The sequence below is a fragment of the Sceloporus occidentalis genome, unplaced genomic scaffold, assembly GCF_023333645.1.
Source record: "Sceloporus occidentalis isolate IW3139 unplaced genomic scaffold, rSceOcc1.0.p SCAF_68, whole genome shotgun sequence".
NCBI classification, from domain to species: Eukaryota; Metazoa; Chordata; class Lepidosauria; order Squamata; family Phrynosomatidae; genus Sceloporus; species Sceloporus occidentalis.
Window position 1 is genome coordinate 3648650 of NW_028317048.1, and position 25066 is coordinate 3673715.

The following is a 25066-nucleotide window of genomic DNA, read 5'->3' on the forward strand; positions in this document are numbered from 1 at the left end:
GACAAAGTTTGAATAAATGAGATATGCATTTTTAAAGCTAATATAAATAAATATATAACAAAAAAGTAAGCACTTAAGTTTTTAATGCTTTATGTCAGGCCTTTTGTGAAAATACTTCTGTTCTCGCATATCAGTATTTCAATACAGTCTAATGTCTTCTGAGATGTTTTAACCACCTTCTCATAAATTAACTTGTTTTAAAATTTGCTTCCATTATTGTTTTAATCTTCCCGGCTGTTCCAGCACTTGCTATCGTTTTGTACAAGCATGTGATTGTGATCTCGTCAGTGGGCCTGCACAGAGTCACACTGCTCCCCCTCTTGGGTTGTGGAGGAATGGTACGGTCCAGCTATCGATATGCAGCCCGCTGGATGTTGCTAGAAGGCGTACGTAGCATCGCTTGTTCGTGTACCGGAGAAGCGCGCAGCTCAGACGAGCTCAGACGAGAAGACCATGACCCAAGGAAAGGTAATGACTGCATATTCAACCCAGCTGGACGGGAAGCTGTATAGGGAGGCACACAGCAGTACGAATGCAAAATCCAGACAGGTTATCTGTAAGAATAGACCTGGTGCCAGGATGCAGTGCCTTACAGGTGGGTGAACAGTGACAGGGGCAGCCTGGCACAATGACAGCAACTTTGGAGCAGGGCTATCATATTCCCCATTACATAAGGAAAGAATGCAACATTTAACCCTCCCCCCTTGCTGTCTGTGATCCTTGTCAGTGTAAGTAAAAGTTTAGGTTTGAAGCTTTGGCAACAGTATGATATTTTAAAGGTGGGCCAAAAAACCTCGTTGCAGAGTTTATGTTTTTGAAGTGTGGCAATCATATTTAAACACTGTGTAGTCTTTCTATCCTACGATAACATGGCCATTTTGTCAGTTAAAAATAATTTAAAAAATTGGGAGAAGAAACCATTGGAATAATGAGATAATAGGCGCTCATATAGGTAAAGGGAAATTATCTTGGTTTGGGAAGTATATTCTACATAACCATAACAAAAACTTCACCTATATGGTTAGACTGTAAGCTCTATGGGACAGGCTCCTACTTACCTATTTTACCCAAATACAAAATGTAGATCACTCTACTTATTATGCAACTTTTGGATCAACAGCAACAAATTAACAGATATAGGAAAGGCTGAACTTGATGGACGCATGTCTTTTTTCAGCCTATATAACTATGTAAATACTTGTACCTCCCTTTTTATTCTGTAAACATAGAAAAGTAGAACGTGTCTGCGGATACGAACCATTTCCTAATTTCTGAATACTTTCCTTCAGGTCAGTGGGCCTTATCTTATATTTAGGAAAGCCTTATCCCTATCCAATACACGCTTAAACTCCTTTACTGTATTAACCTCCATGGCTTCTTCTGGAAGGCTATTCCATGCATCCACTACCCTCTCATTAAACTAATTTCCTGCTTTTACTTTTAAACCTTTTCCCCTGCAATTTAAAACTATGTTCTCTAGTTGTTGTAGTTTTTTTTTTCTTTTAAATATACTCTTCTTCTTCATCGTAATTCCCTTTATGTTAATATTATTATCTTTTATTTATATAGCCCCAGCAATTTTCGTTGCGCTTTTTAGAAAACATATATTCAAGGGGTCTGAGAAACCTAAAATTGACAAACCGATACATTAAGCGGAGAGGGTCCTGCTCGCAAGCTTACAATCTTTATGTATTTAAATGTTTTCATCATACCCCCCTCCCCCGGCACGTCTTCCTTCCAGGCTATATAGGTTAAGATTCTTTAACCTTTCCTGGTAAATTTCCTCCTGTAATCCGTGAACCATTTTAGGAGCCCAGTGCTGTACATAATACCCCAAGTGAAGTCTCACCAGTGATCTCTACAACGGCATGAGTGCTGTTTGATCTGTTAAAGCATAATAAGTAGAATATTTCCACATATGTTCATACCAATAGTTAGAAATAGAGATATATATATATATATATATATATATATATATATATATATATATAATGTAGATATATGGTTGGTTTATGTCTTGGGCCATGCACGAAAAGAAATCTTCCACATGTCCAGCTGTTGTCCATGGTACTGAAAGCGAGAACAGGGCCTTTAAAGCTGACACACCCTACCTCAGCCTCATTCCTTCGCCCATAAACTGCTGCTGGAGGGCTATCTCAATGGGCTGTCTTTAAACTCTAATCAGGGGCAACAGGACCTTACTTTTCTCTAGTAGTTTCTAGGGATGGCGCAGGTCAGGGCTAGTTAAATTCTGCTGGCAGAGTATACATGACACCTAATTTTTACTGCTTGTGCCTTAAGTGGTATGATTGACGAGGGTAGATTATCTGACCCCGTCTTCCAGTCATCTGTGAGGGAACACAACTATTACATAATGTAGAGGAAGTGGAGTTATGCTTGGGTATATTTACATATTTCATGACTATGAGTAAGTGTGAAGATGTAGAAAGGGGGTACGTATAGCTGTAATATTAAAGAGTAAGTACTGACGTTCTTAAAAAAAGGGTTGTGTTCATCTGTTTGTTTCCTGGCAGTTCTTGCGGCTGTGTTTAGGGGATAAATCATTTCATAGGCTTGCTCCATCATGGAGAGCTGGAAACTTTCCACCACTGTCACTGAAAGAAAAAGAAATAATAGTATCACCATAACGGTGAATTTCCTTCTTAATAAAGCATTACATAACGCTGTGGTACCCCTATGGTGTTTTCTGTCAGGAAGTACCCAGCAAGGGTAGTAAGGCCTGCACTCTTTCATGGTGCTGCAAACGGAATCACAGAAAAGGTTTTATCGCATCAATATGTATATGGAAGGAAGAGAAAAAAAGGATGTTAATGATAAATGTTTTTTAACAGGTAGCGTTACACTTAGAGCATTGCATAGTCTTTGATAAAAGTTTACATACCGGTTATTTTAATACAAAGCTATTAACTTCATATTGCTTATATAAAGTGTTTCAAGGCAAGACCGTCATGTCACCATGTTTATCAGGCTAGCATGTCATTGGGATGGACAACTGGCAGCAGGGTTCAAACCTGAAATCTGCCTCTAATGCAACGGGAAGTATCACAAGTGTGTAAGCTTTGTGCATGTGCATAAAGTGTAAAAATGCCCTTGTTTCCCTAAGAGTGAGACAAACACTGCTTTACTTTGCAGTGGTCACTGGCATTTACAGCCCTTTAGTGTACAGCATGTTCATGTCAGTGCTATGTTGAAAGCTATCTTAAGCATTTTGAGGTTCTCTAAATTGATGACTTCAATAGTATCGGTGCATACCATCAGACAGACACACAAGGTCATTACAGGAGTTTCTAAATGAACATTTAGGAACAGACTTTGCTTGAAACTGGAAAAAAAACAATGGAAGGTTGATGAATATTGATCAGATATCAGGCACACAAAGATAACATTTCATCATGGTCACAAAACCTTTCTTTATAAAAGCACACCAAAATAAGTTTGCTGGACTAAAGTATATGGAGGCATTGATGCGCTGTACCTTAAATTTTGTTAGTGTAAAGCAGAGTAGGGGTTGCTAGTATTGTTCTTATAGTAAGCAATGTTTATGTTCTATGTGCCTTTGTTCTGTAGGTTTCTGTCAATAATAAAGGTGCAGGAAATGGGGGAGGACAAGTTGAGACAAACACTCTTGCACCCTCTGTACCCCCATCATATGAGGAAGCTACAGGCCTTGATGGGAAGAAAGGTGATTTTCTTCAACCATCACCTCCTATAGCCATGCGATCCCTCTGGACACACGAGGATATGAGTAAGTCCTGTATTAATAATTTCTATCATAGTTATTCTTTTTTTTTTAATAAACCATGGTCAACAAAAAGATTCAGAGCCATAGTATTGGCTCCACTTGATCATATTGTGTTCTGTTGGAAGCTGGCATGCTTTTCTCTGCAGACCTCTGAGCTCCCCTGCAGGCTGATCACAGGTACTACAACCAGCAATACTGAGCAATGGAGCCCTGTAAATATAACCTTATAAAAAATTTAAAAAATATATCAAAATGTTTGAAAATGTTAAAGAATAAATATAAATGTAATAAAATTTAAAAATCATAAAGACTCCAGTGATGTCACCATGATGTCATAAGGGGAACCATCCAGTGCTAAAGAAATGTAAAAAAACTGTCAAAAACACCTTGTGCTCCTACCTCTAGAAATATACATTAAGAAACAAAACATTCTTGCCCCAAAGTAAAAAATAGTGTAGAATGTAAGGGGGCATTTTACGCTCTTATAAAATCTCAAAAAACTACTTGTACTTGCAAAGTGCCGCCCCTTCAAAAGTGCCGCCTGGAGCGGTTGCCCGACTCGGCTCCATTGTCGGGCCGGCCCTGTGTATGCCAATACAAAAACCTTTTTGGATTTTGATTTTCCATTAACCCCTTAAGGACCAGGCTGTGTTTTACCTTTTGTACAATTGGGACCGAGGCTGTTTTAACACTTGCAGTGTTCATGTTTAGATGTAATTTTCTCTTCACTCATTTAGTGAACCCACACAATGTTGTTTTTTTCAGATACCATTGTTTTAATCATATTATCTAATTTCCTATAAAAAAATAATAAAATATGATGAAAAATGTAAAAAAAAACACATTTTCTGACTTTTACCCCAAAAATCTTTTACTCATCCAAAAAAGCTAATGAAAAAACCTACTAACTATATACTACTATTTGTCCTGAGTTTAGAAATACCCAATATTTTTATGTTTTTTTGCTTTTTTCTGCACGTTATGGAGCATTAAGTACAAGTAGCGTTTTGCTATTTCAAAACCATTTTTTCCAAATCTGGTAATTCTTCCCCCCATGTGCCATTTTGGGTATCTTTGAAGCCAGCCAATGCAATTTACCCCATCAAATCATATATTTTTGAAAACTAGACACCCCAAGGTATTTCAAATGCTAGAATTTTAACCCTTTCCATGCACTAATTCTACCACCAGTCTTTGTCAAACTTTGTGGTAGTAATTTATTTTGTGTTTTTTATCGCTAAAATTGCTCTTCAGGTATGGATTTACAGCTCCTGGTATACATCACTTTCAAACAACACCCCAATATGTGTTCAGCAACATCTCCCGAGTACAGTCATACCCCCCATGCATGGGTTTGTCGGGTTGTTTGAGAGGTAAAACGCCACATTTAGGAAGTGCACATTTTTTAACTTGGAACTTTTACATCTGGTCATTCTGCCCCCATGTCCTAATAGGACCATCTTTGAAGCCGGCTAATTCAATTTACCCCATCAAACCATATATTTTTGAAAACTAGACACCCCAAGGTATTTCAAATGCTAGTATTTTAACCCTTTCCATGCATGAGATTCTACCACCAGCCTTTGCCACACTTTGTGTTAGTATTTTTGGGGTATTTTTTTTTACACAAATTGTACTTTGGGTATACATTTATAGCTCCAGGTATACATCACTATCAAACAACACCCTAATATGTGTTCAACAACATCTCTCGAGTACAGTGATACCACCCATGCATGGGTTTGACTGCTGTTTGGGGTTAAAAGGCCACATTTGGGAAGTGCGCTTTTTTTCCCCTATTTTGGTCAGTCTGTGCCTATGCCCTATCTTTGAGCCTGGCCACTACAATTTACCTCATAAAACCGTATATTTTTGAAAACTAGACACCCCAAGGTACTTAAAATGGTAGTATTTAACCCTTTCCATGCATCAGATTCTACCACCAGCCTTTGCCACACTTTGTGGTAATATTTTTTTTTTTATTTTTTTCACACAAATTGTACTTTGGGTATAAATTTATAGCTTCGGGTATACGTCACTATCAAACAACACCCTAATATGTGTTCAGGAACATGTCCCGAGTTCCGTCATACCCCACATGTATGGGTTTGTCTGGTGTTTGGGGTTAAAATGCCACATTTTGGAAGTGCGCTTTTTTTCCCCCCATTTCGGTCAGTCTGTGCCTATGCCTATCTTTGAGCCCGGCCACTCCAATTTACCCCATCAAACCATTTTTTTAAATTAGACACCCCTTGGGTATTTGAAATGCTTTTATTTAAATTTTTTCATGTCAGGATTTTTGGGACGATACAGCGCTAATTTTAGCACTTGCTCATAATAATAAACTTTATTTTTTTATTTTATTTATTTTACTCTTTTTGGACTTTTTTTTTAAATTTTGCTGGAACTGGATAGTTCCTCTAAAGCATAATAATTTTTAAATGTTACCATGTTTTTTTTAAGCTTTTTCTTTTTTTTTTATATTTTACTAATCACATAGTGATTAGAAAGCTGGGCTCCATTGACTTGTATGGTTGAATGCAGTACCTGTATTCAACCTGCAAGTGAAGCCAGAGTTCTCTAGAGGGTCTGGAGACCCTCTAGCGAACTTTTTCAACTTTATTTATTTTTTTCCCGGGCCGCCGCCATCTTGCGGATGGCGAAGACTGCGTGCAGCTGCGGCTGTGACCGCTCTCCGGAGCGGTCACAGCCCGCCCTGGGGTAAGTATTTGGTGTCGCTGGATGCCTCCTGATCGAGGCATTCCAGCGACACCATTGAAGTTTAGGAGGTGATCGTTGATCGCCTCCTAAACGCTTTTAAAACGGGCGTCCGCCGCCATACAATGTATGGCGGATGTTGACGCCCCGGGGAGGGGCCAGAGATGGCCCATCATGCCGATCCCGGTGTTGCTGAATGCCTCGACATCGAGGCATTACAGCAACACCGTTTAAGCTTAGAAAGTGATCGTTGATCGTTAAGCTTGTTTAAGTCTCATGACATGTCAGGCACGTCATAGGTCGTTAAGTGACCGTTTTGCATGACGGCAATGGATGTTAAGGGGTTAAAACATTTAGACAGCGGAGGTTATTGTGGCTAGATATGACTCGAGGACAAACAGCCCAGTCCAGATTTGCCCAGGACTGTTGTTCTTTCATGCACATTGTGCAGTTTACTGCACAATATGGAGTTTGCATGACAGTTGTGGTTTTCAACTCCCTAAAATCACTATGCGTTATAAAGGGTCGGTCCTAGCAAATTTCTCTCCAAGAAGCATTCACCTGGCCCTGCATAATGCAGTAAGTCAGTGAGGTACCTTCCAAGAAATCTCACTGATTTCAATATGCTTTATACAGGGCAGTGCCAAGAGATTCTGTGAGCAGGAGCTTACTTGAGTGGCACTTAATAATGTACAGTAAAGTTAGGAATATGTAGCTGCAAGTGTCCTGCAAACTCCTTAAGCTCCCTCTTTAGATAATAAATCCAAATGTAGTCTGTTATATGCTTTTAGATTTTGACTTCCTACTGTTTTCTTTCAATGAGGGCTCAGTGTCCAGCTGACCGTTTTCTCTGTTTTAGGCAGCAGCCCTGGGTGCAGTAGTGCAACATATTCTGGAGACACAGAAATGCTGACATCAATGAGCTGGGATGACGAGAGGGTGAGAAGAGCATTTATAAGGAAGGTATGTAATATCACAGATAGATTTATGTGAATCATTAAAGAAACTGCTGGATATTTTATCAAAATTTCCTGCTGTGTACAGAAAAGGGCTGTGGGGAAAACAAAGCTATGCAGAACAAATGTGTAACATCATTGTTAGTGAAAGGTGAGCGGCAGAATAATTTTTGGTCTCATGAAAGGACTTTTTCTCTGTTTCAGGTTTATTCCATACTTATGGTCCAGCTATTAGTCACTATTGCAATTGTGGCTTTGTTTACATTCTGGTGAGTGTTCAATATGAATAGAAACACCCCCTTTAATATTATCATAGGGTTTTTTCCCATGGGTAACCTGAATATATATTGATTTTATGCCAGAGTTTGAGGGCCAAAATTACAAGGATTAATTGGGCAAAAATAATGGAGTAACTGAGTTCAGCAGCGTAGATAGGCAATCAGGTGGACTAGGCAGATTTTTCTGATTAACGTAGTTTTGTAAAAAAATATTGATCAATGGAGCATAAAACTGCTATTTTTAATATATTACCAATAAAACACATGCCTAAACATATCTGATTTATCCCCTTGATGACAATTGACGTGCTTGGCACATCACGCAAATACATCCCATTAACAACAATTGACATACCTGTCACGTCATGGGGGTAAATGGGTTTAGAAAGCAATCAAAGATCGCATACCTTAACACCATGAGTATAGTTGTTACCATGTGTGCTTTTTTTTCCAGTGAACCCGTGAAGGAGTATGTTCAGGCAAACCCTGGATTGTACTGGGCTTCTTAGTGAGTATGATCATTGTCTTTTGGTTATTAGAAGCTAATCAGCAACACTAAGACTGACACATAAACACATGCAATGTTATTTATTTTGTGAAAAATAAACTTGCATCAAACATACTTAATGGGATTGCATTAAATGCACCTTCAAAAGAGAAAACTGTAGATAGTGTGTATTGCAAATCAGCTACAAAAGTAACTTAGTAAGATATCTTGTATAAAAAATAGCTTTAATTCAAATTATAATCCACTTATATCCCACTGTAGACATAAAACGACTACCTAGAATACATAGCAATAGCCTTCACATAACAAAAAAAATATTCTCATAGGCCTGGAGTTTGCACTATATGTTAACCCCTGTGAACATCTCCTTCTGGATGTTTTGAGCTGGAGATGCTCAATCCATAGTGAGCGTACCTCAGTCTTTTTAGAGACCATGGGATCATTTCTTGTAACTTGGAGAAAGAAGAAGAGTTTGTGTTACAGTGTATTATATTATCTGTACAGGTAGTGCTATACTAATACGATAGTATAAAATGCATTCCAAGAATCCCCTATGGACGTACTGGTACGTCCTGCCCTGGACCCCCCCCTGACAGCAGAAGCCAGTATCACTGGCTTTTTGCTGCACGATCTCATGTAACAGCTTCCGTCACACACGCCGGAAAGCTGTTACATTTTTAAATGCTGATGTCACCCAGAAGGTCATCGGAGGACAGGATATCCCCTGCAGGGTCTGTCACTGGCATTAATAACACGTTCAAGAGGTCCCTAAGAGGACCTCTAACCATTTTTAAAAAAATACAAAACAAATAAAGAAAATACAAACTTTTTTTAAAAATATATAAAAAAGATATTAATAAGGAAAATATATATAAATTAGGTATTTCTGAAATCCGGACACCTGGAGGGGATTTTCTATTACTTGACCTAATATTTTTCTAATTTTCGCTAGTTTTTACTAAATTTCTCATCCTAAATTTTTAGCTAATCATCTTACTATGGTATCAAAGGAAAGCTCTATCTCTCCTTGAAAAAAACAATATATAGTTTACATGGGTACACTATTCAGAGGAAAGGAGAATAATCACTGAACCGACATACCGCAAAAATGACAGAATTGCTCCAGGCTTTGAGGTACCAAAAACCCCTGGGACTGAAGGGGTTAATCAAAGATGATTTGTATATTATTATTGTTCAGTGTGGTTCTTGGTCTTTATTTGGATCAGTAAAAATAATAGGGATGTGCGATCTGTTGAAGTCGCAGACTTGCTTCTTTTTTTTACCTCACAACAATATATATACTATATATATATATATATATAGTATATATATTGTTGTGAGGTAAAAAAAAGAAGCAAGTCTGCGACTTCAACAGACTTCACATATATATATGTGTGTGTGTATATATATATATATATATATATATACATATATGTATATATTGTGAGACTGTGAACCCCAGGGAGTTGATTGGCATGGCATCTGGGTACAACTGCTATGCAGATTATACATATGGGTCCCTGGGGTGGAGCAATTGGAGAGCAGGGTGGGCCAATGCTCCGTTTCCCATTTTGTGGAAATTCCATGCCGGGTTTTCCAGGAGGCAAGAAATCTCCACAAAATGGGGAAACGGAGCATTGGCCCACCCTGCTCTCCAATCGTAAAAACTTATTAAGTTCGACAGAACATCATTATCTACGTTTTGGTACCTTTATCAAGAACTTTTGTTCCTGAATTAAGAATATATATATATATATATATATATATATATATTCATAATTAGACTTGTGCATTCAGATTTGTACGAATTGCAAATATACCAAATTTTGGTAAATTTAGTGATTCCAACGAAGCCCCAAAAACTAGGCCAGACCCCCCACAAATTGGACGAAAACTAAGCAAAAAGCTCTGAATTTACATCCGACATTCGTGGATCCACATTCACTCACTCAGTGTTTCCCTACCTTCTCTGCTGACCACTTCCTTCTGCATCTCCTTCTATCTTTTCTCACTTTAATCCTTAATCCATAACCTGGCAACCTCTGCCAGCGAAAATTGCCAGGTTATGTCCACGGAGATGCAGCCGAAGAGAGAAGATAGAAGATGAAGATGCAAAAGAAGTTGTGAAAGTGGTCAGCAGAGAAGGTAGAGAAATATTTAGAAAGCGTGAGTGAGAGTAGGCACCGGGCAACAAATGTATTTCCCGAATTAGAAATGCCCCCAAATTATCGGCCAAACCAAATCGACAGGAAAAAAAAAAATCGTTGCCCGAAAAGGAATAGGCCAAAAATGAACTGGAAAATGCATCCAAATAGTTTTGCACATGTCTTATATATATTCTGTATGAATGTTTCCTTTCCAACTACTAAGAACGACAGTCATCCAGAAGATTATTATTAAGTGTTTTAATTTCTACTTTTGTTGTTTGTTTTCTCAGTGCCGTTTTCTTTGTCACATACCTGGTTCTGGCCTGCTGCACAGGTCCAAGGTAAGAGATTCCTCCTTAATTGTCCTAACAGCTTCGCTCAGGTATAGAACAACAATAATAGGCTATCAGAAATGTGTTTCTGGGAGTCATGGCATCTTCTTGTAAAACAAGAAGGTTTGGTTGACCTTGTATAGTTCTTGTTCAACACTGCTACTTTATTTTTACTTTAATGTGTAACCTTATTTATTGACATTATAAGTATAAAGGATTCTGAAATGTAGAACTGAAACTCAAAGGAAAGTGCTAATCATAAGGGGCCTATTGATGTATATAGACACATTTTTATTATATTTCTTATACTTTAATATACTAAAGTGTAAAATGCAGCAGCTGAGTAATAGATAGGTCCACTATACATCAGCTACCAAGAGTAACAATTATGATGTCATGCTGCTTGTTTTATCCCACATCCTGTTCACATGAAAACCCATAATTTGTACATGTCACACACACACATCAATTAACTGTTTAAAACACTCATTTTTTTAAATTACCCTGTTTTTATTCGCTCTGTTTACAGGAGGTATTTTCCATGGAACCTTATCCTTCTCTGCGTCTTTGTGAGTATGGTGTTTATATGACAGTATAAAAAATGAGATGAAAATTTGTATTTTTGGGGGGGGGGAAATGCATCAATTTATTTGCATTAAGGTTAAAGGTTATTAATTAATCGATGTATACATCTAAATAATGAAAGAAGGTGTTTTGTATTAAATCAATGTGATTTCAACAATTGAAATCAAAATTTTAAAAAATATAATTTTCACAACTGAATTGAACTTTTTACTATTGTCAAGACATTAGGCTTAATCCAGCTGGTCACATCGATGTAAAAAAAAAAGATGCCAACAAAGATGTAATAAAAGTGTACAGCAGTTGATTATTGCCACTAGCCTCACTTGAAAGAATTATTTGAACATTTGATCGGCTTATACGGTTCTAAAACCAAAGTTATTCACTCAGTATTGCAATTTTAGAGGTTTTTGGTTATATGGACTATTTGGTTATATGAGCAGTAGAAATGCAATAAGGTTATTAAAAAGGTGTATGCTGTCCTTTTAGGTTTTACTTTTAACTGATTGTAAAAAAAAAATTAGATAAAAAAATATAAACCATGTTAAACCATGTTTTCCTAACGAAAACATGTGATTGATTAAAAGAAACTTATATCTGCATATAAATTGTTACATGTTTTAAAATTGTTCATTAGAGTTAATTTTAGTTGCACTATTGTACATCTGCTTTAACACTACATTAGCACTAAATGGACACAAGTTTCCAGTGTATAACTTGATAGGTATCCTTGCAACATCTAGTGTATAACTTGATATGTCTTCTTGCAGACTCTGTCCATGGCTTATATAACAGGAATGCTATCCAGGTAAGGAAGGCACATGGCAAACATCCAGAAAGATTATGTTAAGCAGTATAAAAATAGTTAAAGAAAATTGTCCCCTGTTACTGTTGCTCGAACCCCAACTCCTGGAGTGCGTGTGTATGTATGTAGAGTATAGTGTAGAGCTGCCCCTGACCACAGTCATACCCATCCACACCATTATCCATTCCCATCCTCCACCTCAATCATTATCCCAGCCACCATATTCATACCCCCACCATCATCATCATTCCTCCCCACCATCATTTCCATCCCCTAACATTTTCACCCCATATTGCCCTACATATGACACACATATTTATGCACACACTCTTGCATTAACACATACTTACATACTCATGCTATACACCAACACACACTTGCACATTCACTCTTAACATACATACATATTCACTCACCTCAACCTTACATTCCCGGGTGCTTCTTTCAGCTGCTCTGTTCATCTGTACCAATCACCTGTGAGTGCTGAACATTTTTGGTCTCTGTAGCATTGCTTTGTAACATCTCATTGCATGACTCCTGTCTCCGAGTTGGACCGGCCCATTTTAAGATCAGTTGCCCTTGCCCCCCGGGTATCCTGGCAGTACATTCTGGCCTGGATGTAGAGTGAATGTAAAGTTGTAATGTAGAACTGTACAGCAATTTGAGTGTCAGTAGCTGTGGGACAGCTTCTACTGCATTTATTGCTCCTCTAGGTAAGGGATTATAATCTCAGGGGGGGTAATCTATTAAACTTTTTGCTAACAAGGTGCCCTATGAATGACATACCCTTGATTTAGCTTTGCCGCTGTACATTAATGGCATCTTGGCTTTTACCTTTAAAATAGCTGGAACTGAATAAACTTAGCTGTACTTCTTGTTATGCCATTTTGTAACCACCTCTTGTTCCACAGGCTTGCATGTTGTATTGGCTAGTTTCTCACATACCTTATTGTGTTCCCAGCTATTACAATACGAAGTCTGTTATCCTGTGTCTTGGAATTACTGCCCTGGTCTGCCTGGCAGTCACCTTGTTCAGCTTTCAAACTAAGGTTAGTACACCACTAATTGAAAAAAATACATCTACATTATAAATGTTATAATTGATTGTTAAAAATTTTTTTTACTTTACGAGCACATACAATACAATAAATAACAGTGTGGTGTATATAGAGCATATACATATAATAACTATATATAATAATTACTATTAATAAAGTCACAATTGTTTGAATTGAATATATTTTAAAAAGTAAAGCCTTGAGAATCTGGGTCTCTTGCAGACTATGGTAAACCTGTCAACTTGGAAAGTTAAAAAATAATATTCTCATAGTGAAAATGGGTTCTAAAAAGAATCCTTGCAACCATGACAATATTCTTATTTTTAAAATAAATTAAATTTGGTCAGTTGTTAATGTATTCATAATTATTATTATATAATAATCTTATTAGTAGTAGTAGACCTAATTAAGATACATGCATGCATAATTGCTAGTCACATACATAAGCAAAATAGTTATAAAGTATATATGATGATAATGGGTAGGATTTTAAATATATACAGTATCTCACAAAAGTGAGTACACCCCAAAGCGGAAATGACTAAATTGGGCCCAAGGTCTCAGGTGTGAATGGGGAGCAGGTGTGTTAAATTTGGTGTTATCTCTCTCACACTCTCTCATACTGGTCACTGGGAGTTCAACATGGCACCTCATGGCAAAGCACTTTCTGAGGATCTATGTTGCTCTACATAAAGATGGCCTAGGGCTAGGCTATAAGAAGATTGCCAAGACCCTGAAACTGAGCTGCAGCACGATGGGCAAGACCATACAGCGGTTTCACAGGACAGGTTCCACCCAGAACAGGCCTCGCCATGGTCGACCAAAGAAGTTGAGTGCACGTGCTCAGCTTCATATCCAGAGGTTGTCTTAAGGAAATAGACATATCAGTGCTGCCAGCCTGTCAGTGCGCAGACCGTACGCCGCACACTGCATCAAATTGGTCTGCGTGGCTGTCATCCCAGAAGGAAGCCTCTTCTAAAGATGATGCACAAGAAAGCCCACACACAGTTTGCTGAAGACAAGCAGACTAAGGACATGGATTACTGGAACCATGTCCTGTGGTCCGATGAGACCAAGATAAACTTATTTGGTTCAGATGGTGTCAAGCGTGTGTGGTGGCAACCATGTAAGGAGTACAAAGACAAGTGTGTTGGCCTACACTCAAGCATGGTGGTGGGAGTGTCATGATCTGGGCCTGCATGAGTGCTGCCAGCACTGGGGAGCTATAGTTCATGGAGGGAACCATGAATGCCAACATGTACTGCGACATACTGAAGCAGAGCATGATACTCTCCCTTCGCAGACTGGGACGCAGGGCAGTATTCCAACATGATAACCACAAACATACCTCCAAGATGACCACTGCCTTGCTAAAGAAGGCATGTCTCCTGACCTAAACCCTATTGAGCATCTGTGGGGCATCCTCAAACGGAAGGTGGTGGAGCACAAGGTTTCTAACATCCACCAGCTCCATAATGTCATCATGGAGGAGTGGAACAGGACTCCAGTGGCAACCTGTGAAGCTCTGGTGAACTCCATGCCCAAGAGGGTTAAGGCAGTGCTGGAAAATAATGGTGACCACACAAAATATTGACACTTTGGGCCCAATTTGGACATTTCCACTTCCATGTACCCACTTATGTTGCCAATGTTTAGACATTAGTGGCTGTGTGTTGCATTATTTTTAAGGGAACAGCAAATTTTTACAGGCTGTACACTCACTACTTTACATTGTAGTAGAGTGTCATTTCTTCAGTGAGATATTTACAAAAATCCTGCCCCCTGACCCTGTCACCCTAGGCCTAGCAGGGTCTAGCACCAATCACTTGGTGATTTTACTGAACAGTTGTTATTGGAAATACCAAGTATTATTGTGATGTAATGACTATCACATCTTCTCTTTGCAGATAGACATCACTTCATGCCAAGGAGTTCTGTTTGTGCTAGTCATGGTTCTTCTCTTCAGTGGGCTCTTCCTTTTCATTCTAATCCCCTTCCAATATGTAAGTGAATGTGGATACTTTTAAACCACAGAAGCATTTGACAGTGAATGTTTAACCCCTTAACGACCTTTGCCGGTTCAGGACCATCATGGAAAAACGGTCGCTTAACGACCTTTGACGGTCCTGAACCGTCAAAAAATTAAATAAGCTTAGAAAGTGATCAACGATCACTTTCTTCGCTTAAACGGCGTTACTGTAATGCCTCGATGTCGAGGCATTCAGCAAGGCCGAGATCGGCATCGGGGGCCATGTCTGGGCGTCAACAGCCGCCATACATTGTATGGCGGCGGACGCCCGTTTTCAAAGCGTTTAGGAGGCGATCAACGATCGCCTCCTAAACTTAAATGGTGTCGCTGGAATGCCTCGATCAGGAGGCATCCAGCGACACCAAACACTTACCTCTGGATGGGCTGTGACCGCTCCGGAGAGTGGTCACAGCCGCAGCTGCCGGTGATCTTCGCCATCAGCAAGATGGCGGCGGCCCGGGAAAAAAAACAATAAAGAAGAAAGAGTTCGCTAGACGGTCTCCAGACCCTCTAGAGAACTCTGGCTCCACTTGCAGGTTGAATACAGGTACTGCACTCAACCATGCAAGTCAATGGAGCCCAGCTTTCTAATCACAATGTGATTAGTAAAATATTAAAAAAATAATAAAAAAATAAAATAAAATAAAAAAATAAAGTTTATTATTTTGAGCAAGTGCTAAGATTTCTCAAAAATATCAACAAAGAGTTAAAATAAAAGCACTTCAAATACCCAAGGGGTGTCTAATATAAAAAAAAAATGGCTGATGGGGTAAATTGGAGTGGCCGAGTTCAAAGATAGGGCATAGGTACAGACTGACCAAAATGGAGAAAAAAAGCGCACTTCCCAAATGTGGCATTTTAAATCTCAAACAACACGACAAACCCATGCATGTCGGGTATCACTGCACTCAGGAGATGTTCCTGAACACACATTGGGGTGTTGTTTGACAGTAACATATACCAGAACCTGTATATCTATACTAAAGTACAATTTGTGTGAAAAAAATAAAAAAAAATTACTATTACAAAGTTTGACAAAGTGTAGTTGTATAATTGTTGCATGGAAAGGGTTAAAATAACAGCATTTGGAATACCCTGGGGTGTCTAGTTTTCAAAAATATATGGTTTGAATGGGTTAAATTGAGTTAACCGGCTTCAAAGATGTTCCAAAGAGGAGATGGAGGCAGACTGACCAGATTTGTTAAAAAAGATTTGGAAATCATAAAACGCTGCTTGTACTTATTGCCCTATAACTTACAAAAAACAGCAAAAAAACATAAAAACATTGGGTATTTCTAAACTCAGGACAAGTAGTAGAATCTATTTAGCTAGTTTTTTTACTTGCTTTTTTAGGTGAGTAAAAGATTTTTCAAATAAAAGTCATAAAATGTGGTTTTTTTCAATTTTTCACCATGTTTTTTTTATTTTTTTTATAGTAAATAAGATGATACGATCAAAATAATGGTATCTGAAGAAAGCCCATCTTGTCCTGTAAAAAACAATATATAACTTATGTGGGTACACTAAATGGGTGAGGAGAAAATTACAGCTGAACACAAGCACCACAAAAGTATTAAAACAGCCTCGGTCCAACAGGGTACAAAAAGTAAAAACGAGCCCGGTCCTTAAGGGGTTAACCTTACACCTATTCTAAAGTTCAAATAAAATATTTAACTTGCTTTCAGCTTAACTTAAAGCGGACTTGTCAATTACAGTTGTGTAGATGACATGGTCCACAGCTGGTGAGTATTGTAGTGTAAGTTTACAGAATGCTAGCCTGCCAGTCACATTCAAAGTCCTCGGTATGTGTTATTTAGAGATTTAGGCTGAACATTTTAGATGAGATCACTTTTTCACCTACGCTAGCAAAGTGGCTAGCACAATATATAAGTGAAATATTATACACTAGAAAACATCTCCTTGTTGTCACAGTCACAGTGACACATGCACTTGTAAACACTTGATTGCAAAGACTTGTTTAACTCCTTAACGTCCATTGCCGGGTCAGGCATGTCATGCAAAACGGTCACTTAACGACCTACGACGTGCCTGACACGTCATGAGACTTAAACAAGCTTAGAAAGTGATCAACGATCACTTTCTAAGCTTAAATGGTGTTGCTGTAATGTCTCGATGTCGAGGCATTCAGCAACACCGAGATCGGCATGATGGGCCATGTCTGGCCCCTCCCCGGGGCGTCAACATCCGCCCATTTTAAAAGCGTTTAGGAGGCGATCAACGATCACCACCTAAACTTCAATAGTGTCGCTGGAATGCGTCGATCAGGAGGCATCCAGCGACACCAAATACTTACCCCAGGGCACACGCAGATGGTGGCGGCCCGGGAAAAAAAATAATAAAGTTGAAAAAGTTCGCTAGAGGTTAACCCCTTAAGGACCGGGCTCATTTTTTCTTTTTGTACCCTGTGGGACCGAGGCTGTTTTAACACTTTTGCGGTGCTTGTGTTCAGCTGTAATTTTCTCCTCACCCATTTAGTGTACCCACACATGTTATATATTGTTTTTTTCAGGGCAAGATGGGCTTTCTTCAGATACCATATGTTTTATCACCTTATTTACTAAAAAAAATAAAACATGGTGAAAATTTGAAAAAAAAACACCTTTTATGACTTTTCTTTGAAAAATCTTTTACTCACCTACAAAAGGAAGTAAAAAAACTAGCTAAATAGATTCTACTATTTGTCCTGAGTTTAGAAATACCCAATGTTTTTATGTTTTTTTGCTGGTTTTTGTAAGGCAATAAGTACAAGTAGCGTTTTATGATTTCCAAACCTTTTTTTCCAAATCTGGTAATTCTACCTCCATCTCCTCTTTGGAACATCTTTGAAGCCGGTTAACTCAATTAATCCCCATCAAACCATATATTTTTGAAAAACAGACACCCCAGGGTATTTCAAATGCTGGTACTTTAACCCTTTCCATGCACTAATTATACAACCACACTTTGTCAAACTTTGTAATAGTAATTTTTTTAATTTTTTTTTTTCACACGAATTGTAATTTAGTTATAAATATAAAGGTCGTGTTATATGTCACTGTCAAACACAACACTCCAAAATGGGTTCAGCAACATCTCCTTGTTACCTTTCGCCGGCGGGTCTGTCCAGGGAGCTCCTCTGCTGCCGTCCTCGGTGCTATGGAAGTGCACACACGTGCACGCTGTCATGGCGGCCAGGAATCCTTACCCAGCAACTGCGTACGTCACGCTAGGGGGCGGGTCCTCCCGCTTTTTATCTGATTGGCTGATTATTGCCTGCAGCTGTTTGGCACCAAATTTAAGCCCACTGCTCACTCTAATCTGAGCCCTTGTGTGGTACATTCGTTATCACTGTCTCAGTGTGCTATATATCTGATATTCTGGTTTTCTGACTCCTGCTTTGTTCCTGACTACTCTTTGATCGCCGCCTGGATTGACTTCGGATTGCTTTTTGAACTTTGCCTGTTTGCTGCCTGCCTTGACCTTGGACTGTGACCTGTTTTTGCTATTTGTACTGTTCCGCTGCTGTCCCACTATTCCTCCTACAACTACTTGTCCGGATAGCTCACCACTCTGCATACGGGACCCGTCCCTTGTCGGATTGTTACACTCCTGAGTATGGTGATACCCCACATGCATAGGTTTGTCAGATTGTTTGGCTGGTAAAAGGCTACTTTTGGGACATGCGTAATTCAGGTAGTCATTTGGTCATTCTGCCTCTATATCCTCTTTGGAACATCTTTGAAGCCGACTACTTCAATTTACCCCATCAAACTATATATTTTTGAAAACTAGACACCACAAAGTATTTCAAATTCTGGTATTTTAACCCTTTTATGCATGAGATTCTACCACCTGCCTTTCCCAAAATTTAATTTTGTCTTTTTTTCCCACACAAATTGTACTTCAGGAATGAATTCATAGCTCCTGGTATGCGTCACTATCAAACAACCCCCCAATGTGTGTTCAGCAACATCTCCCGAGTGCAGTGATACCCCACATGCATGGGTTTGTCCGGTTGTTTGAGATTTAAAATCCCACATTTGGGAAGTGTGTTTTTTTTCTCTATTTTGGTCAGTCTGTACCTATGCCCTATCTTTGAGCCCGGCCACTCCAATTTACCCCATCAAGCCATTTTTTATTAAAATAAAAGCACTTCAAATAACCAAGGGGTGTCTAATTTAACTCTTTGTATGTTGAGATTTTTTTTTAGAAATTTTAGCACTTGCTGAAAATAATAAACTTTATTTTATTTATTTTTTTATTTTTATTTATTTATTTATTTTACACATTTTGCTGGTACTGGATGGTTCCTCTGGTGACATCACTGCATAATTATTTTTAAATGTTAGCACTTTTTTTTTTAAGCATTTTTTTCCATATTTTTTATTTTATTTTTTAAATATTTTACTAATCACATTGTGATTAGAAAGCTGGGCTCCATTGACTTGCATGGTTGAATGCAGTACCTGTATTCAACCTGCAACTTTATAATTTTTTTTACAGGGCGGCCGCCATCTTGCGGATGTTGAAGATCACCGACAGTGGCGGCTGTGACCGCTCTCCGGAGCGGTCACAGCCCGTCCTGGGGTAAGTGTTTGGTGTCGCTGAATGCCTCTGATCGAGGCATTCCAGCGACACCATTGAAGTTTAGGAGGTGATCGTTGATCGCCTTCTAAACGCTTTTAAAACGGGCGCAATGTATGGCGGATGTTGACGCCCCGGGGAGGGGCCAGACATGGCCCCTGATGCCGATCTCGGCGTTACTGAATGCCTCGACGTCGAGGCATTACAGTAACGCCGTTTAAGCGAAGAAAGTGATCGTTGATCACTTTCTAAGCTTATTTAATTTTTTGACGGTTCAGGACCGTCAAAGGTCGTTAAGTGACCGTTTTTCCATGACCTTTCTGTCAAAGGTCGTTAAGGGGTTAAAAGCAAATTTTAATGCATCTGCACATAAAATATATACTGTAACTAAATACACTGATCAGCCATAACATTATGACCACCTGCCTAATATTGTGTAGGTCTCCCATTTGCCTCCAAAACAGCCCTGACCCATCAGGGCATGGACTAAACTAGATCTCTGAAGGTGTTCTGAGGTATCTGGCACAAAGACGTTAGCACCAGATCCTCTAATTCTTGTAAATTGCAAGGTGGGGCCTCCATGGATTGGACTTGTTTGTCCAGCACATCCCACAGATGCTCGATTGGATTGAGATCTGGGGAATCTGGAGGCCAATTCAGCACCTTGAACTCATTCTTGTGTTCCTCAAACAATACCTGAAGCATTTTTTCTTTGTGGCAGGGCACATTATCCTGCTAAAAGAGGCCAATGCCATCAGGGAATATCATGTCCATGAAAGGGTGTACAGGGTCTGCAACAATGCTTAGGTAGGTGATACATGTCAAAGTAACATCAACGTGAATGGCAGGACCCAAGGTTTCCCAGCAGAATATTGCTGAAAGCATCACGCTGCCTCCGGCGGCTTGCCTTCTTCCCGTAGTGCACGGACACGCACCCGCCCATCCACGAGATGTAAAAGAAAACATGATTCATCATAATAGGCCACCTTTGTTCCGTGGGCACCATGACTGGTCTGCAGCTACGCAGCCCTATTGGCAACAAACTGCGATGCACTGTGTGTTCTGACACCTTTCTATCAGAACCAGCATTAAGTTTTTTAGCAATTTGAGCTACAGTAGCTCGTCTGTTGGATTTTACAGCCCCCCCCACGTGCATCAATGACCCTGTTGGCGGTCAGATGCTTTTCTTTGCTTGGAGCACCCACGAGCTGCAGTTTTGGAGATGCTCTGTCCTAGTTGTCTAGCCATCACAATTTGGCCCTTGTGAAAGTTGCTTATGTTTGCCCATTTTTCCTGTTCACTTGCTGCCTGATATATCCCACCCACTGACAGGCGCCATGATAACAAGATTATAACCTGTCAGTTGTAATAATGTTTTGGCTGATCGGTGTATGTGTGTACATATATATATATATATATATATATATCATTCAAAGGTTTGGGGTGGCAGCTGTGGAACTTTATATCAGTGTATCAGTGTATCAGTGTTTTTTTGCAAAAACGCCCATAAGGCTAGGTTTCCACTTGGTTTTTTTTTGCTAAAAACGCCAATAGCGCCACCTGGCGTTTTTTTAGTGAAAAAACGCTGCGGCCAGATGTTAGCTGTTCTTCAATAGGAAATCGCACGATGCCATATCCACTTGGCGTTTTTCTGTTTGGCGTTTTTTCAGTCCTCTTTGGCGTTTTACTGCTTTTTTGGGCTCTGTGGCAGTTTTTCAAAATCGCAGCATGTTGACAATCTGGCATTTTGTGCAAGGAAATCTTGGTGTTTTTCTCCAATAGAAGTCTATGGGAGAAAAAAAACGCCATGAAAACGCCATGTGGGTTTTGCCTTGGCGTTTTTTATGGCGTTTTATTCCACAGTTACAATGCAGAGGATGGACCCAGTATCTGTGTGTCCTACGAGAAATAGGCTAGAAACAAACAGTTTCACACAAAACAAAGTTCATATTGAATTTTACACCATTTGGAACAAACATGCCATTACAAACAAACATACGCGACGCATCAACTGGATCCTGCGTGCCAAAAGCAACAGCAAACAATTTGCACCATCATTTGGGGCCAATCTTCCTAGAGGAGCAGACATTCGGAATAAAGCATGCCTTACAAACCACAGAAAAGAGACAAAAGGGTCCGCCGGGGCGTTTAAGTAGAACTCTACCAAGGAAATGACATCAGGAGGGGGCAGATACTTGCCATTTATCCTAATCCCTTTTAGCTGGGTGAAAATTCTAACGTGTAAAGGCTGGAAAAACTGCCTATGGTCAAAAAAGCAATTTCCACAGAAATGCTAAAACGCCAGAAAAAACGCCAAAACGCAGGAAAATGCAGTGGCAGTTCTTCATCAAGAAAATAACGCAGGAAAAAGCCCAAGTGGAAACCTAGCCTAAAAAGGATTTTCCAATGATCAGTTAGCCTCTTAAATTTAAACTTGGGTTAGCTAACACAACGTGCCCTTGGAATGACTATACTGTATTTCTTTTTTTGGGCTTGAGACTAAATTGAAACAAAAAAGAACAGCAACTAGTAGATGCCACAAGGGTATGATACCATAATATGTTCTAAACCCTTACTGCAGGAATGGGATAATTGGTCTACAGATAACATATAGTTAAGCTCAATAAACCTTTCTGAACCCTTTATGAAAAAATCGTAAATTGAAAGAAATAAGCAGATAAAAAAAGTAACCAAATTCACATCACACTGTAAACATCACTTCTGGTGGGCTCATGGTGTCAGATTCTGTTTTTATACGAGTGGCATAACTTCAATCATTGATTGGTGATACAGAAATAAAGAAAGAATGATACCATTTGTGCAATCAATAAACAAAGTTTATTATACAATAAAATGTACCCACTTAAATAAGTAATGGCAGGGATAAAAAAATCTGTCTGAGGTCCTGTCTGTTGTATCAAGTCCTATATTATGGATGATTTAACACAGGAAAGCCTTTGTGTTTATACCTCTTACAAGACTTTGCCACACTCTGCCTTGCCTTACCATCCACTTGGATCAATGTAATTACTCTTCTTATTTTCAGATTCCCTGGCTTCATGCAATTTATGCTGTGCTTGGGTCCATTGTCTTTACCATGGTAATTATTCACTTTGTGTAAGAATCCTTACATATTTAGACACAGCACATTAAAAATGCATTAACTGGCTGTCATGCATGTTAGAAAGAGGTCCCAACTAGAAGTGTTTCAAGAATAACAGTCTGAAAATCACTGTTCTAGCATATGTGGTAATTTTAATGCTGTCATATATATCTTAAAATTATTTCATCGGTGGTATTAATAAAACCTAAGCAGAACACTCACTGTTAATGTCAGATTGGGTCCATAAACATAATCTTAAAAGGATTATGACACACTCAAAGCAGTCAAAGAGGAGCATAAAATAATATACATATATATGTATATATATACCCTATTGGCTCGATTATAGGCCGCACCCGAATACAGGCCGCACCCTAAAAGTTAGGTGCTTTTTTAAAGAAAAAATTTTCTTAGTAAAAAAAACAGTGGAATATATATGCTGCCACTCTGCCCACCCCAGATATGCTGCCACTCTGCCCTCCCCCGAGATATGCTGCCACTCTGCCATCCCCCGAGATATGCCGCCACTCTGCCCCCCCCGAGATATGCCGCCACTCTGCCCCCCCGAGATATGCTGCCACTCTGCCCTCCCCCGAGATATGCTGCCAGTCTGCCCCCAAGATGTGACCCCCCCCTAGACTTACCAGTGCAACCTCCGCTGCCGGCACGTCTGCATGATGTGCTTTAACAATATCCCTTGGGAATTCCCGGCCAACTTAAAGTTGGGGGAAAAAGTGCGGCCTATATTCCAAATACAGTATATATATATATATATATATATATATTTAAATATATATATATATATAAAAGTAGCAAAACTGGAATATCCCAGTCTATTATGGATGTGCATGAAGGTTGATCTTCTTCTCAGGATCTTGAAAGCCACAAGGAAGTGGGATAAGAGGTCAGATATTAGGAATACCAGGCACACAGAAGGCCTTGATGAATGATATGCAGATGGTTCTACTATTAAGTGGCTTTTGTTTGCTTTTTCCACAGTTCTTGGCATTTGATACACAATTGCTGATGGGAAGTAGACGCTACACTCTCAGTCCTGAAGAATATATCTTTGGAGCGCTCAACATTTACCTAGATATAATTTACATTTTTTCATTTCTCCTTCAACTCTTTGGCTCAACCCAGGATTGAAACAATACTTATTAAACGACATGTCTTTTTACACATACACATACAGCCAGCATGTAGAAACCTCTTACTGGCACATACTATAAAAAAATCACATATCCATCTTTGACTAGAGATAATAAGGAACATTATAACAGCAGCAAGACTGATTAGAGTTTTAGATGTGTCTGACAAGAGTATGAAGCTCTTAGCTCAAACTTGCATTGTTCTATATGAAATCCTTTATCGCTGCATTCTATTCCACCTGATGAAAAGAAGAGTAAGTCTTTTGCAGCTCACTGACGTTGGCATTGATGTGATGGAGAGTTCCCCTGTTTAGGGAAAAACAATAGATAAAGGAAGCCAAGGTTGTCAACCAAGAGACAGTGTTTTAGTTATGTATTAAATATTGTACATGTTTTTTAAATAAGTGTCCGTGTGACTTGACGCTTAGTTTAGTTATCCTTTAATGTTGCTTTACAGTAGGCATGTTTAACTTACGAGGAATATCTTTATAACTATGCTGTTGCTATTGTTATGTTCACTGGAATGCCTATATCTGCTATATTTACAGTAAGTGTACAGCTAATATGTAGGCTGACAAAATAAAGATTTTTATTTTCTTGTGAAGTTAAATATATTTCCTGTTATATTTCCAACATGACATTGTTGTGGTATAAAGCAAGTAGGCCTGAGGACCACAATCAGATCAGATCTCACAAGAAATGTACTATTTCAAAGACAGTAATATGCTCACTTTTACAAAGATATCTAGATGTTCCATTTGCCAGTGTCCACTTTGTAAACCGCATTCATTCTTGCATTAGCTGGGAACTCACCTCTGGGTGGGTGCAATTATCAGCGGTCACAACGCGTTTCGCTTTATCACAGGGCTTTCTCAAGTACTTAAATTAATTGAAACCCTTCCACAACTACAGTAATATTAATACTAATATTATACTAATATTAGTACTACATATCATATTAAAAAGTGTAGTAATAGTATAAATACATTAAATACATATTAATGTGCAAAGGTATTCTAAGAGATAAAGGATGTTTAATTGCCGTAATTGAA

The 25066-nt window shown here is 39.0% G+C and overlaps 1 protein-coding gene across 1 annotated transcript; it reads left to right on the forward strand.

The window, feature by feature from the left end:
• Window positions 1–453: 453 nt before the first annotated feature.
• Window positions 454–24012, forward strand: LOC149286530 (protein lifeguard 2-like). Its single transcript, XM_089494018.1, has 12 exons — window positions 454–468; window positions 3589–3770; window positions 7345–7444; window positions 7642–7706; window positions 8170–8223; window positions 10661–10711; window positions 11232–11271; window positions 12055–12092; window positions 13051–13138; window positions 15055–15150; window positions 22807–22860; window positions 23863–24012. Exons 1-12 carry the CDS (start codon window positions 454–456, stop codon window positions 24010–24012), a joined length of 933 nt encoding a protein of 310 aa, XP_089350144.1.
• The last annotated feature ends 1054 nt before the right edge of the window (window positions 24013–25066 follow it).